Source organism: Pyxicephalus adspersus, chromosome 11 (assembly GCF_032062135.1).
Source record: "Pyxicephalus adspersus chromosome 11, UCB_Pads_2.0, whole genome shotgun sequence".
In the NCBI taxonomy this organism is placed as follows: Eukaryota; Metazoa; Chordata; class Amphibia; order Anura; family Pyxicephalidae; genus Pyxicephalus; species Pyxicephalus adspersus.
In genome coordinates, this window is record NC_092868.1 from 31,524,645 (window position 1) to 31,539,995 (window position 15,351).

At 36.1% G+C, this 15,351-nt stretch overlaps 1 protein-coding gene across 2 annotated transcripts in view; it reads left to right on the forward strand.

Moving 5' to 3' along the window:
• Nucleotides 1-15,351, forward strand: part of CEP164 (centrosomal protein 164) — a 54,364-nt gene that overhangs the window by 22,941 nt on the left and 16,072 nt on the right. For both annotated transcript variants that reach the window (XM_072425577.1, XM_072425578.1), the window contains 14 exons: nucleotides 1,004-1,101; nucleotides 1,177-1,521; nucleotides 1,598-1,729; nucleotides 2,733-2,937; nucleotides 8,031-8,108; nucleotides 8,235-8,354; nucleotides 9,427-9,549; nucleotides 10,099-10,242; nucleotides 10,568-10,651; nucleotides 11,414-11,482; nucleotides 11,575-11,738; nucleotides 12,264-12,405; nucleotides 13,233-13,303; nucleotides 14,970-15,165. In XM_072425577.1, coding sequence (XP_072281678.1) covers nucleotides 1,004-1,101; nucleotides 1,177-1,521; nucleotides 1,598-1,729; nucleotides 2,733-2,937; nucleotides 8,031-8,108; nucleotides 8,235-8,354; nucleotides 9,427-9,549; nucleotides 10,099-10,242; nucleotides 10,568-10,651; nucleotides 11,414-11,482; nucleotides 11,575-11,738; nucleotides 12,264-12,405; nucleotides 13,233-13,303; nucleotides 14,970-15,165 — 1,971 coding nt within the window. The remainder of the gene's footprint in view (nucleotides 1-1,003; nucleotides 1,102-1,176; nucleotides 1,522-1,597; nucleotides 1,730-2,732; nucleotides 2,938-8,030; nucleotides 8,109-8,234; nucleotides 8,355-9,426; nucleotides 9,550-10,098; nucleotides 10,243-10,567; nucleotides 10,652-11,413; nucleotides 11,483-11,574; nucleotides 11,739-12,263; nucleotides 12,406-13,232; nucleotides 13,304-14,969; nucleotides 15,166-15,351) is intronic.

Consider the following 15,351-nt stretch of genomic DNA (forward strand, 5'->3'; position numbering starts at 1 on the left):
GTTGCTGGGGCTTTATAGCCTCTCTGCTCCTGGTCACCAGTTGCCTGTTCTAGCGTTAAGCTGGGCTGACTTGCTGCTGCTGTGTGATTTCGTATGATTTAGACTCTTGCTGTATTTGCCTGTTCCTAACCCTTGGTTTGTATGCTGCCTGCACTGACCTCTTCCCTGTGACCTTGACTCTGCTTTGGTCTGGTGGACTTATTAACTGGGAATGACATCTGGTTCAATATTCAGGACTTACCTCTGCTGGAATGTTGGTACTGCATTGCCTGTGGGCCATTGGTCCTCTGTCACTTCTACCCTTGACGCCATCTCTTATATTGGGGGCAACTGGGGTGGCGCAAGTAGCCCCCCTGAGGCTGAGCGGGGACTTTCTATAGGCGAAGAGTGCAGTGATAGATTTCAGAACTGGCATCTGGCGAGCACTGGCACTAGTCCAGGGCCTTACAGTAGGAAGGGAAAGAAACAACATCTTTGAGAAAATCCTTGGGTTCTGGCTCATTGTACTCCGAGGAATAGGTTAGCAAGACTGCAGCAGTTACCTGTTAATTTTTGACATGTTTTGCACTGGTTCTTTTTAAATACATGAGTGATCTTGTTTTTTTCTTTATAGATCTCTATAGGGCAAACAAGCCCAGAAAGTCTTCATTCAGGAACTATAATATGTATCTTACTAACTGTCAAAAGTCAGTCAAAGACAAACTATTTAAAAGTTCTTTACTAGCCAAACATGAGGGGAGACTTATTAAGCACGCCACACACAGAATTCAGCATTCACCCATCATAAATCTGGCTGCTTCATGTATCAGAAATCCATAACAAATGGTTCTCTAAATTGTACTTTATCTCATATGCCTTTATCATTTTATTTACCTGCCAACATCAATCTTATGCTAGTTTGTCAATTTTATCTTTGCTGTAAAGAGTATGATACATGTTGAATCTCTCATTTTAAAGTAAGAATGACTGCATTTAAAGTAAATAAGGGTTATCATTTTTGTAGGAAGCAATAGAAGAGGAGCTAGATGAGGATGTGGAAGAGGAAATCAGCGATGATGACTACATGATGCCTGTTAAAGAACCTCTGGATGATACTAAGAGGTGTGCAGAGTTTTGTCTGGCACAAATACAAGTGTCAGTTGTTTTTTTTTTTTCTAAGACTTTTTTCTCACACAGGCAAATTCATTTAGACACAAAGCAAGCAAGAGCAACTGTGGAACCAATGTCTGCAAAAGAACCAAAATTGTCAGCACAACTCCTCAGAAATGACAGTGATTCCTCACAAATTTCAGAGAAGGAATCTGGAATTAAGTCTGAAATCTCTAAGCATAACAAACAGCCTCCAAAACTGATAGATGAGCTTCCTAAAACTTCAGATAATTCCAGAAAAATAGTTGAGCAGGGGAAAAGTGCATTAGAAGAAGAGCATAGACAGAAGCTGGAAGATTTGAAAAATATGTTTAGCAAAGAAGAAGAGGAGAAGAAACATTCACTGCAAGAGCTCCATAACAGTAACATCAGGTATTTAATTAACTGAACTACCATCAATAAGATTATTTCCGTGTGTATATATATTCCTTAATATATTTTTAAACAGATCCTTGGAGGCAAAGCTGCAGAGAGAGTCTGAGGAGGAAGAAGCCAAGATGAGGGAGGCACAGAAACAGAAACTTCTTAAACTGGAAAAGGAACTTATCAAAGAGAGAGAAGACGAAGAAGAGAAAATTCAGTAAGAAACACAAATATGGAACAGGGAAATAAAAAAAAAAATATAGCACTAAGATGCAAGTGGGTCTGGTTAATTGCCCAATTTATTTTTTATTGCATGCATAATTTGTTTGAGTCTTAGCTTAATTGAATTTTGATCTAATGTTTGCATCAATATTCATAATGTGGTTGTGTATCCAGTGTTCCCTACTCCCTCAAATATATTTTCTGTATAGAATCCAGTACATGTACCAATTTAAGGCTGCAGAGAGAGAAAGAGGGCTTGTGTGTATGCATATCTAGCTGTGGATTGGGAGCAAATTGTGAGAATTGTTACTGCAAGTGGTAAATTTGTAGAAATAACTGGTGATCCTCTGAGTTTACTTTCTCTATGTGAGCTTCCTTTGATAGGGTAATAATGCAGTATTAGGCTGTCATTTTATTGTGCATTTTTGCTGTGGAAATGCATTCAGCTGTGCTAATGCACACCATGCCTGGTGACTGCTCATTGTTAGCCCAGGCCAGTGCCACCTGTTTCAGCTACCAGTTCCTGGCTGACAGCAGTTGATGGGGGTAGCTAATGTTCACCAGAGCAAATTATTCTGGAAAGGCACCTGTGTCTCTGAGACTTCTCCACACACAGTCCTAACCCCACACATGAGAATGGAGAAAAAAAGAATACCAGTTCAATGCCCTTGTGTTGTAAGGTTCCCCAGGATCCAAAGTTGGCATAGATATCCAATGAATTACACACAGTTTATTAACAATTTTTGTTCATATAGCTATGCTAAAAACAGTTGGTGTTTCAGATTATGCTATTAAAACAGGTTATTTTATTCAATGTCAATGTCATTACAACAAGAGAAAATTGGAGGGTTTTGCTTGATATATATTTTTTTCTACCCTGTGTTAAATAGAAATCTACTTAGCTGTTGTGCACAATATCTGCACTTTTTAAGGCTTTTACAAATCAAAGCTCAGTGTCACCTAGTTGATTTTACTTGGTGCATTCCTTTTGACTACAGGAAAAGAGAGTTGGAAATCAGAGAAGAACACCAACAAAGATTACTAAAACTAAAGGAAGAACTATTGCAGGAAAAAAACGACCTCTTCGAAAAGTTAAAACTGGAAACGGAAAACCTGTTGCAGCAAGAGAGAACCACTATACTGCATGAAAGAGAAATTGCACTTAAAGAGCTGGGTGCTAGGCTTGAACAGGAAACAAAAATGGTAAGTGATTTCTCATGTTTAGGCAGTAATTGCATTCTGCAACTAACCTTATTCTGATGAATATGTTCCATGTGTGGCCCAATAGGATCTGCACAGCAGCAACTGCAGATATCAAATAGTCTCTTCTTTTTGCACAGGAAGTGAGAAGAAATCTCCCTAAAGTAGGAGGCAATACTACATTTAACAGCTGTCACTGTAGCAGTTTTTCTCTTCACATCTGCTGTAGAAATAACTGACTAAAAATGGATTGACCAGAGCAGAAAGGGACTGTAAATGTCCCCAGCAAGAGACACAGGCAGTAATAAAAACAAAAAAGAAACATGTAGAATAAAAAAGACAACAAATCTAGAACACTGGCTTCTCCAAAGACTTAAAGCATTGGGTTCTATGAAAAAGGAAGCTCTGCATGTCTCCAAATGAGCATAACCTGTGCATAAATAATACTGAATACTTACCTGTATTAATATAAAAATTATTGCTGAGAAATAAAAAGCAATTTTAGTGGCTTTCCTCACACCCCTTTCAAACCTAAAAAAATGTGCATGTAAAAGAAAATCTGGGTGTCAGTGACCATAACATGATTTCATTTAATGTAAGCTGTAAACAGGAAGCAAAACAGGAAAGATAAAAACATTTAATTTTAAGAGATCAAATTTTCCATTATTAAGGGTGGCTCTCTGTGACTTGGACTGGGAGAAAATATTGTCCTCAAAGTACACAGAACAGAAATGGTAATGTTTCAAGTCTGTTCTACAAAATCACACTGAAAAATGTATTCAAAAGGGTGATAAGTTTAAGAGGCTAAAATTAAAGCATCACAGCTGATGTTAAAAAAGACAAAAGTAACAAGAAAAGGGCATTACAAAAATATAAAAATGAAGGATCACCTTCATCGTTTGAAAGCTCTAAAGAATATAACAAAAGATGTAAAAAGGAGATAAAATGTGCAAAACTTAAAAATAAAAGAAAACAGATTGCAAAGGAAAATAGGGCAAACCCCCAAAAATGTTTTAACTATATTACCAGCAAAAAGATCTGATTTCAGCATGTAGGCCTCTTAAAGGATGTCACTGGGTTGGTAACTGGGGATAAAGAAAAGGCAGATTTACACTTTTTTTAGGACAATGGCTCAGAATTGATATGATTGAGAAACAGCTGGGAAAATTAAGGTTGACAAAGCACCAGGACCTGATGGATTACATCGACGTGTCTTCAAAGAGCTGAGCTTTGTTATTTCAAAGCCATTATTTCCAATTTTTAGAGACTCTGACAAGGTACCGATGGATTGGCCTAAGGCCATTGTGGTTCCTATCTTCAAAAAGGGAGCAAAGTCATTACCAGGTAACTACAGACTGCTTAGTTTAAGGTCCATAGTTGGAAAGGTCCTAGAGAGTTTGATAAAGAACCACAACCAGAAAGAGGAGTTTCTGCCAGAAAATAATATTATAAGTGATAGTCAGCATGGCTTCAAGAAAGACCGAAGTTGTCAAACAAATTTACTCTCTTTTTATGAGGAAGTAAGTAAACAGGTAGACAGTGGAATAGCAGTTGATAAAGTGTTCTTGGACTTTGCTAAAGCATTTGACACTGTACCCCACAGATGTTAATCTGCAAGTTAGGATCAATAGGTTTAGAAAAGTCAATCTGTAAATAGATAGAGAACTGGCTTAAAGATCGCATCCAGGGAGTTGTAATTAATAATTCATACTCTGAATGGTCTAAGGTTGTTAGTGGTGTACCCCAGGGTTCAGTGTTGGAACCTTTACTGTTTAACATCTTTATAAATGATATAGAGTTTGGAAAAAAAAGTACCATTTCTGTGTTTGCAGATGACACCCAACTATGTAATGGAATTAAGTCCATACAGGATGTCTATAATCTACAAGCAGACCTGGATGTACTGTTTGATTGGGCAGCCAAGTGGCAAATGACATTTATTATTGATAAATGTAAAGTTATGCACTTGGGGGCTAACAACGTGCATGCTTCATACTGTCTAGGGGGAATACATTTGGGGGAGTCAGAAATGGAAAAGGATCTGGGGATTCTGGTAGATCATAGACTTAATACCAGCATGCAATGCCAAGCTGCAATATCTAAAGCTAGTAAAGTACTTTCTTGTATTAAGAGATGGAGACATGATCCTGCCCCTGTACAAAGCATTGGTCAGACCACGTCTGGAATATGCTGTTTTGGGCACCAGTTCACAAAAAGGACATTGTGGAATCAGAAAGAGTGCAGAGAAGGGCAACTAAACTAATAAAAGGAATGGAGGAGTTAAGCTATGAGGAGAGATTAGCTGAACTGAATCTATTCTCCATTCAGAAGAGATGTTTAAGGGGGGATATGATCACCCTGTGTAAATATATAAATGGTCGATATACTGAACTCTCTTCCCCAATATTCACTTTGAGATCATTACAAAGAACAAGAGGGCACTCCTTGTGTCTGAAGGAAAAGGCGTTTAAGCCCTGGATAAGGAAGGGATTCTTCACTGTAAGCTCTGAAAATGTGGAATCGGCTCCCTCAGGAAGTAGTTTCAGCAACTACTATAGATTGCTTTAGGAAAAAGCTGGATGTTTTTCTGGAAGCACAGAATATAACTGGGTATTAAGGATTTAAAGTAAAAATAACAGAGACTGCCGATTGCCTCATGGAATCAGGAAGGAATTTTTTTCCTTTGTTTAAGCAAATTGTACCAGGGTTTTTTTTGCCTTCCTCTGGACCAACTATGTCTTATAGGGTTTTTTATCTGGGATATGTTTATTTCCCTAGTGGTTGAACTTGATTGACTTAAGTCTTTTTTCAACCTAACCTACTAAGTTACTATGTAGATTTAAGTTTAAAATTTTATTTTTTGTCTTGCGGCATATTTTGTGCTGCAGTGCTTTTGTGTTTTATTTCTGCTGTTCCAAAGACATGTGGGGAGTGGTAATTACAGTTTCATGGTGTTTTTCTGCTACACTGAGAACCTAAGCATCATATTGGGTATAGAAAAAAAATATGATCCAGCTTGTCTTTGACTGAGCCCAAAATCTGGCATATGCTTGTGGCTTAAGAATATAGAGCAGATGTTCGCGTCGTTCCTCTAAGGCCTGCACACAGTATAAACCTGCAATAGATCTGAGCAGGCTACATTCACTGATGATTATACAGACATAGGGCCTCAGGTGCAATCCTTGTGCATTGTCAGTCTACTGTGCATAAATGGACTGGATTCCGTTTAACTACCAGAAAATCTTCCATTGCAGCCAAAGGAAAAGCATAGTGCCCATGCCAGAGGGAAAAGAATGGCTTCTGTTATGTAAAATCAAAAGAATATGTACACTTGTAAAATCATAACATGAGACTATCAGCTAAACCTCAACAAATAATTTATAACAACTAAACTAAATATCTATTCAAAATGCATGGCACAAAGTTAATACATCACTTTGAACAATTATTTTAAAAATAGAGTATACAGCTGACCTTTATACACCAGGGGCTGTCTTAGGTTATTATTATTATTAATAAACAATTATTTATATAGCGCCGACATATTACGCTACCATAGTCAAGTCACTAGCTGTCCCTCAAAGGGGCTCACAATCTAATGTCCCTACAATAGTTGTATGTCTTTAATGCAGTCTAAGGTCAACTATTTTTAGGAGGAAGCCAATTAATCTAACTGAATGTTTTTGGAATGTGGGAGGAAACCGGAGTACTCGGAGGAGAACCTGCAAACTCCCTGCAGATAGTGTCCTGGTCGAGATCAAACCTGAGACCTAGCGCTGCAAAGGCCAGAGTTTTAATCACTGAGCCTCCGTGCAAATATATCTCCAAATATATATATATGTACACACGTGACATAATTGTTGTTGGAAAGGATCTTTCACGATCCTTTCCAACGACTAACAACTGCACGATGCATGAACGAGTGCTGTACATGCAGCACTGTTCTGCTCAATAGAAGGGGGAGGGAGAACGGCGGAGCAGAACCCCGCTGCGCTCTCTCTGCCTTCACTTCTGTTACAATCGTTCATTGTCCATTGTCCGTGGATCCGCCTGGACGGTCGTTTGAACGATGAGTGCTGTACACACGTAGGATTCTCATCCGATATCAGCCCTGAGATGGTTATCGGACAGGAACAATTGCACATGTGTACCTAGCCTTAAGATATAAAGACTTCTAAAAAAAATAACCTTACAGTCTTGGAAAAGTTTTTTTATTTCTTATTTTTTTTTTATTCAGTGCTAAAGAATATTGAAAGCCAAAATGTTCTTTTTTTTTTTTTAGCACAGTGGTAGGTTAGTGCCCCTGTCAGGCTTCTTCTGTTGTCCGTGCCCCGATATATGTGATTTACTCTGTTTGTCCTTTGTCAACAATAGGACACTTGATTCATCTGACAATCGACCAAACAGTATTTCTGTTATGCTAAAAAGATTTTTTATTCTTTTCTGTTGTGTCTTCAGATCAGAAAGTCAAGGGAAACCTGCTCAATAAGACATAAATGTAAAAAAAGCATGTTTTCTGTTCATTCTGAATTTTACCCCAGTGAACTTTTCTAACTGATATGCGGTGCAATGCGCTGCAAAAAAATGCATGTTTTTTTCCAAAATTTACTACTGTTAAGTTTGTGTTTTTATTTTTCCATAACAGTTTAGAATTGCGTGTGTTTTCATGTAACGGACTATATGTCAGCATTAGGGAAACTAGATATTAAGGGCCACTGAGATACAGATCCAGCCAATGCTTTATGTAGATATCTCAGATGACTTCATCCTTTACGTAACCTGTAGATAGCAGAGACTGACTCAGTTTTCAGGTGTTGTCAGAATATTTGGTAATACTATTTTCATACATGAATTTACCCTATTTAAAAATATAAATGGAGATGGTCTGAATTTTTCTCTTTTATTGGCATTGCTAAGAAGATTGATTATTGTGTACTTAAGAGTTGATTTACATTTAATGTAAACCTAGTTGATGTACCTGTAAGGAAAACATAGGCTCATTTTAGATTTAATCCTTGGTTGTGAATGATCAAAATCTGTAATTCCTGGTAGAGTCTGCTTACTGATTTTTTTTTTTTTTTACTCTTGGAATGCAGGCCCTTGAGTTACTAGAAAATAAACATGTCATGGAACTGGAGCAACTCAAAGCAACAGTTACAGAGAAACATCAGAAGGTAAGTTTGGTATTTTCTTTTTTCTCTTTCTTTTTTGCCATTCGTGTCTAGTCAGCTATACATTGCCAACATGTTCCTCTAACTGTTATTTGATAATTCCTCCCCTATGTTATTCATCTTGAACAGGAAATATCTGATCTGCAGGATACCAAACATGTGGTACAGCTGGGAGAAGTCTCTCAATCTCCAAGTAATTTATACCTTATCAATAAGAAAATATCTCATGTCTTGGACTTTGAAAAAGAGGTAACTAGGCTTCTATTTTTTTTGCATTTCAAAAGGTGAATTCCAACAATACAGTTATAAGAAAGAACAATATGAAAATAGAGCAGTTGTACATCCAATAAAAACCACAGTAAAAACACATAAGGAGAAATTTTAATAAGCCACACCTCTTTTCTTTGTCAAATATGCTTATTGGGTTTTACATGAGAGGAACAGTAAACCAATTTGTCAGAAACAAACATATGTGCATAAATAAACAGTGGAGGTATACAGGGATATGAAAAACTGGTGGAAGGAGTAAAGGAGAGTCAAAGCAGGGTGGGTGTAAAGGAAAATAAAAAATAGACAAAGATGGGTCAAAACAACAAAAAATGCGTAGTAGGAGGCTGGTGAAGGAAGGTGGAAAATTATTTCTAAAGTTCAAACCGTTAACAAACATTAATTTTAACATTAAAAGAAGTTGTTAGGAGATTATCCACCCCAGGTGATCAGATGGAACTGAGCTTGGTTGGACATGGCATTTTGGAGTTGAGCAGCTTTTTTTTTCTTGCACAAAAGTCCAAGTTAAAGGCCTTTTCACTTTTTAAGCTTATATGAGGTGAGTTCCACAATTGTGCAATAGACTGTTTTGTGGCAATGAGGACAGTGGGCAATTGATGGATAGAAAGCGAGTCTGATCTACAGTTGAGGAGTTGCATCATGGTATTTTAGGTACTGGGGTGGTAAATTTTAGAGCAAAAAGCAGACACAATTGTTTATACAATGCTGAATAAAGCCAATCACACAAACCCTCTCTAGTGCATTTTTAGTTACAGGCAGAAATCTTGTAGTACATGTGGCTGAAATAGGCTTTATACATGTAATTTCTAAAATACACTAAAACTTGAATTACAAATAAAATAAGTAAAGTGTCTTTTTTATATCTTGTGTTGGAAAAATTAAGTTTAAATGTGGTCACTTTGTGCAACAGCCCTACATTTCATTTTCTTTTACGTTTTAAATAAATGAGCCTTGGTATACTTATGTCTGACCTTTGATTTATAAATAATCTTATTTACAAATGTAATGTCTTTATTTCTGACACAATATCTAGATGAGTGATCTCCTGCAGGAAAAGCGTAATGAGGTACAAAGGGAACATGAAAGAAAATTAGAGAGGATGAAAGAAGAACACAGACAAGAAATGGAAAATATTTGGAAGCAATTTGAAGAGGAGGTATTATAGAGATTACTCCTCCAATTACTATGCGCTGATTGCATTGGAGAACACAGTGCAGAGAGAGAGCTTGTAAAGAAGATCTCTTTTAGATACTTATGCAAATAGACTTCCCTCCCAGAGGCAATGAACATATTGGGAGTACCACATTACACTTTCAGCCTTATAATTTTCAAACATATCTGATACCATTGTTTTAAGATTTTGTTGGCAATATAAAGTTTTTTGAAGTCGCTCCTGTTGACCAGCCCTTTCTCTGATGAGGCCCATCAGGCTTACGTTGTCCATGGGTTGGTGTTTTAACTTAGTAGGTAAAGCATTTATTTACAGTCCTGTCATGTAAAATATTTTATCATCTAAATGCCCATATTTTATCTGGAGGGAGAAACTGAGTTAATAGTCTTTAATTGTTTGCATTGCCTTCTTAAAGTGTATTCCCAAACACAATTTTTTTTAAAATTGAGTATATTGTGGGGAAAGGATTAGAAGCTTTTCAGCCTTTCCTGCTCAATGTATAAAATCATTCATGCCCAAGACATTTTTTTCCAGGAACAGACCCAAAGATCACAGATGCTGGAAAAATTACAAGATGAGATAGGAAAATTGAGAAGACGGCATGAAAAGGAACTGGAAGCCCAACAAAAGGAGCAGGAAAAATGTCAGGAGGAGAGGCAGCATAGCTACAGGGAGAAGGTAAGCAGATGTCACAATACATCACATTCTTAAAAAAAAAAAAAAAAAAAAAAAAAAATATATATATATATATATATATATATATATATATATATATATATATATATATATGACATTGGTCCAAATCTGATAAAGCTCTCCAAGAGTGGAGAAGTTAGACTACCATGGGAGAACCTAGGTGAACTAGCAAATCTACAAAGGATCTGGAACTAAAAAGTTTGGCTGATTAAAGCAAATTATTTTTTATTTGCTCATAGGTCTCAGACAATACAATAAATATGTAGTATAGGATGAAATATTTTGCTTACTTTTTTGCTGTGTGTAGGAAAAAATGATTGAAGACTTGGAACAGAACCAAGAAATTAGAAGAAAACAACTTATGATAAAGAGGAGCCAACTTGACAAAGAGGTAAGAACTGGAAATGAAGATGTGAGTATCTTAAGAAAGATAAAAGAGGTTAAATATAAAATATGCACATATATTTAAATGGAGCTGAAATCAAAAACTGACAATTTTCTGTTTATAAAGGAACAATTAGAAATTGTAATTATGGCTAAGCACCCTTCCCATGCCAAGCATCAGAGCTGTATATCTGCATTTTGAGATCATCTGCCCCTCTGACTGCTGCTCAGCTGTTCATTGTTTTCCTTACTGTGGAGAAAACTTAATCCAAGGAATTACAATGCAAGAATGTCTCTGCTTTATGTATTCTGTTATTATTAGGTGTTATTATTTGTTAGTTCAACAAACTCATGTGTTTAGATGTGGCAGTGTAGAGAAATGACAAAGTGAAGTAAACTATAGCAAGCAATTGAATTTTCAGCTAACAGCCTAAGGTTTTTAGCAACAATAAAAACACTCACACAGAAGTTCATTTCTGGTTAGGGTTAAAAATGAGTATACAGAAAATGATATTAAAACATCTTAGAAATATGGTGTCCTAAATACACCTTGATAAAGGGAACCTATGAGTTCACAATAAACAAATATTGTTTGTTTGTCGCAGCATAACATACTTTATGCTTGTTAAAGAGAGAAAATATGGTATACATATATATCATACCATATATATATATATATATATATATATATATATATATGGTATGATATATATCTGATACATAACTGAAAAGAGTACTTTGTTTACCAGTTCATTTGTGTGATATACAGGAAGAAACATTACAAAAAAGAAAAGAAGAACTTGAAGAGAAAGAAAGAGAATTGGAAAGAAAGATAGAGGTAATTAAAATCTATATTTTGTGAATATTTATATATATTTTTTAAAATAGCAAAATATGACATTATTGTTTTTACATTTTCCATCTACAAAGAATGTTACTGTGCAGGAAAATGCAGTGAAAGAGCAAAGATACCTTAATGATTTAATGAAGCAAACACGTAAAGAATTGGAGACAATGCAAGACCGTAAATCTGACCTGGAATCCCAAGTGCAGCAGCTCCAGAGCCTTTACACTCGCCTCCAGGAGTCAGCTAGGTAACACTTACTACTCTGCATTGTATACATTTTTGCATCTCCGTAATAATGAAAAACTGCACAAGGATGCGATCAGCTGTGTTGGTATGTTGATGGAAGAAGAGAGCAGAAACACATAAAGATATGATTATAAATCTGCTTCTTCCACTTTCACTGATCAGTCACAGACTGGTGGAGAAACAAGATCAGTTAATGTTATTTAACTTTAGCAGATAAAATTAGATTTGTGCCCTCCAGACAGAGCTGTGCTGAGTAATATTGCTATGTGCAGAACTGGGTAAACAGAAATACTAATTAAATGGCAGCATAAGGCAGCTTCTTTATATATGTTTTATCTGTGTATTTAGCTGTTTGCCTGGTGATTAGCTTGAACTGCAGTATCAGCACAATAGGTGTCATCCATCCACTGGATCTTTTCTTGTACTGTTCCAGACCAAAGCATAGGAAAATGGTTGTGCATGTAGTGTGAGTAATGTAAAATAAAATATATGTTGCATTCCAAAGAAATAAAATCTTTTTTTATAGTGACTTGGAGGGTGAAATAAAAAGTAGACATGAAAAACTGAAACAGTTAAGCAAAGAAGAATTGATGGATAAAATGGATTCAGAACTTCATCTTGAGGATCTGACGAAGATGAACAGCTCTAATCATGCATCAAACATTCCTGTAAATATATCTTTCTTTATAATATTATGTATATGTATGTATGAAGAAATAAATCACCCCAGGCCAGACAATAAAGATGGCTAAACTCCCCAAGTTTAGAAAAAGACACCACGAAGATGTCAGCCTTGGAAAGGTGGTTTGTGGACATCATATCAATGATGGGAAGGGAAAGTTAGGAAACTAGTTCCACTTTAAAAAGTATAAACTATAGATGACCAATGTAAGCAGCCCATCATTGTAATATTTTTTTGCAAAACCTTGTCAGTGTAATTTTTGCAGAACCATTTCTTCTTTGAACAATTAAGCATATGGGAATAAAAATGCCCTTAGGTATATAAAAAAAACAACCATTACAGATTAAACAAAGCTTAAAAAATGTTGTTGCTACTTTAAAGGCATTTCTATCATTAACACATTTTTTTAAACATTACCTCGTGATCCTGTCATGAAGGTTCTTGTTTTAGGCACCTTCTGTTGTGAGATGACAATAATCTGTCCCTGTCTCCCAGTGGTGCTCCCAATTTCTCAGTCTGTCACACAAGTTTCTAATAGAGACCACCAGTGACCATATTGACACCCCATACACAGGTATGGTATACTGTTATCACCATCAGAAAACCTGCCTTGGGAAATTCTATGCAGCCACTGCTGGAATGGGTGAATCTAGAAAGGATACAGACTGCAGGAGATAATCAACAGATGCAAAAAAAAAAATATGTATTTTATTTTTTTTTAAATGTCTATTTGTATTGTACACAGTGTTTTAGCTAACTAAATAGAATTCATTTATGCTTTACTTTACAATTTTTGCTTCCTTGCTTCTACAGTATCAGGCAGACATTCCAAAACCATCTCTGTCTTCTACACCAATCTCCGCAACTCCCTCTGCCATGGATGAGTAAGTGTCACTGATTACTATTATGTTAGTTAGTGTTATATTGTTGCTTTTGTGTGTCATTCACTCCTGTTTATGTGCCCAATGGTGTTGGTCTTCCTGTAAGACTGAAATAAATAATATACAAATTAAGTTTTTCCGCTACTACAAAATTAATATCACATAAGTGGTAACCTGGATTTTTCTTTGGATAAGCATGTTTGCCTTTTTTTAGGTACGCAGCTTTACAGCTTTTTTTTTTTTTTTTAAAGACTAAAGTGGACCTAGGGTTAGACAATAGATTTACAGAGAGTACAACATAGAAAAGTATAAAAATTAGCATATCAAAAAGATGCTAAGGGCTCTATTTATAGCAGAGAGAAGTACAGGTAGTCCAAGAGTTAAGGACATCCGACATACAGACGACTCCTAGATATGAACGGGGCTTCCCTTCCCACTTGTGTGCAGGAGGGAGGCTTGATGGGGGGGGTCCGGTTTGCATGACTTGCAGAAGAAATCTTTTGCTAAACACATCTGAGACCGAGCTCTTTTGCAACATCATGTAACTCTTTAATGACCAAGAAAAACTTTTATACAGTAACTGACACCACGATGCCTGATAATATGTTGAGACAAACATCTGTTCTAATTGCATTTATTAAAATCATGTACCTGTCCTGACTTACATACAAATTCAACTTAAGAACAAATCTACAATCCCTATCTCGTATGTAACCCGAGACTACCAGTAATTGCTATCCAAACTTTAGTTGTCACTCCATTGTTACACCAGCATTTTGCATGAAATGTAATACAATCAGGCAATGAATTGAAATCTGCAATGTACCTCCCTTTCCCACTGCTTAAAATTCCATACTTAGAAAAAAAAACTTAAAAACCCTAATAAAAAATTTTTGAACCGAAAACTTAAAAAAGAGGCCACTCACATGACTTGATAAGTAACTATACCAAGATAGGATATCCTCTGCTTGCCTCTTGCATGGCTTCCATTCTTGTTTTCTCTTCTTCCTTTTTTGTGTATGTTTATATTTCATTGAATGGCTTCACTTATTAGCATTATGTAAGATAATAAAAAGTTTATAGCTGAACTCCAAATAAACAGATAAAAACGGAGATTAAATAGATATGGGGAGTTTTTTTTTTAACCTGCCAATTACCTTTACCAAAACCTACATTGCTTATAGTCAACCAAATTATAAGTTCTTTGTTACCCCAGATAATGTTTTCCAAACTTTGTCCTGTATGAAGCATACTAAATGTGTGCATCTTCCTACTTCCATATGTATCTAGAAAAGGCAAGCTGGACTAAGTATGTACTCTAAAAAAAATAAATGGTTAATCTTGTGTGTATCAAGCTGACCAAGCCTGCATGCATAGTTCCCATCATCTATCTTTGAATAAGACTGCATATAGAATGATTGTGTAACCAGGTTTGAGTCTGTGTTCATATTTTGTTGCACAAGATATGACTATTGCAGGAATATTTCTTTATATAAAGTACAGTTATCTTTAATTGCAATTCACACCAAGAACGGTTATGCCACCTTTTTTTTTTTTTTTTTTTTGCAGATAATGTTTGTTCTTGCAATGCTTTCATCTTTTTTCTACTAGATCAGTTTTGAATGATTCTATGTGCCTAATGTTCATTATTTTTTTTTGTTTTTAATAGCTTACGGTATTACATCTCCTCCCAAGGAGCATCTCTACATAAAGCCAAAGATTTTTTACGGCTCCAAACTCATTCTATGTGCCGGCGGCAGAGCTTGCTGAAGGCAGCTAAACAGCAGTGGCGTCACAACATGCACGAGAGTCAGGATCCAGAGCAGGCTCACCAACTAGAAGGCATTAGGAAGAACTTAGAAGAGGTAATTTGTAAATATGGAACATTTGTTAGTTCACATGGACAGGTATGACTGATTTATGAAATCTTTTGCAGACGTAAGTGTCAACAGTGTTGATCATGACATGCCTGTATTTATTTCTGTTGCAGTGTACTAAATAAAACAAAGAACATCCCCCCACAGGGTTATTCAAACACATCTATGTAAAAT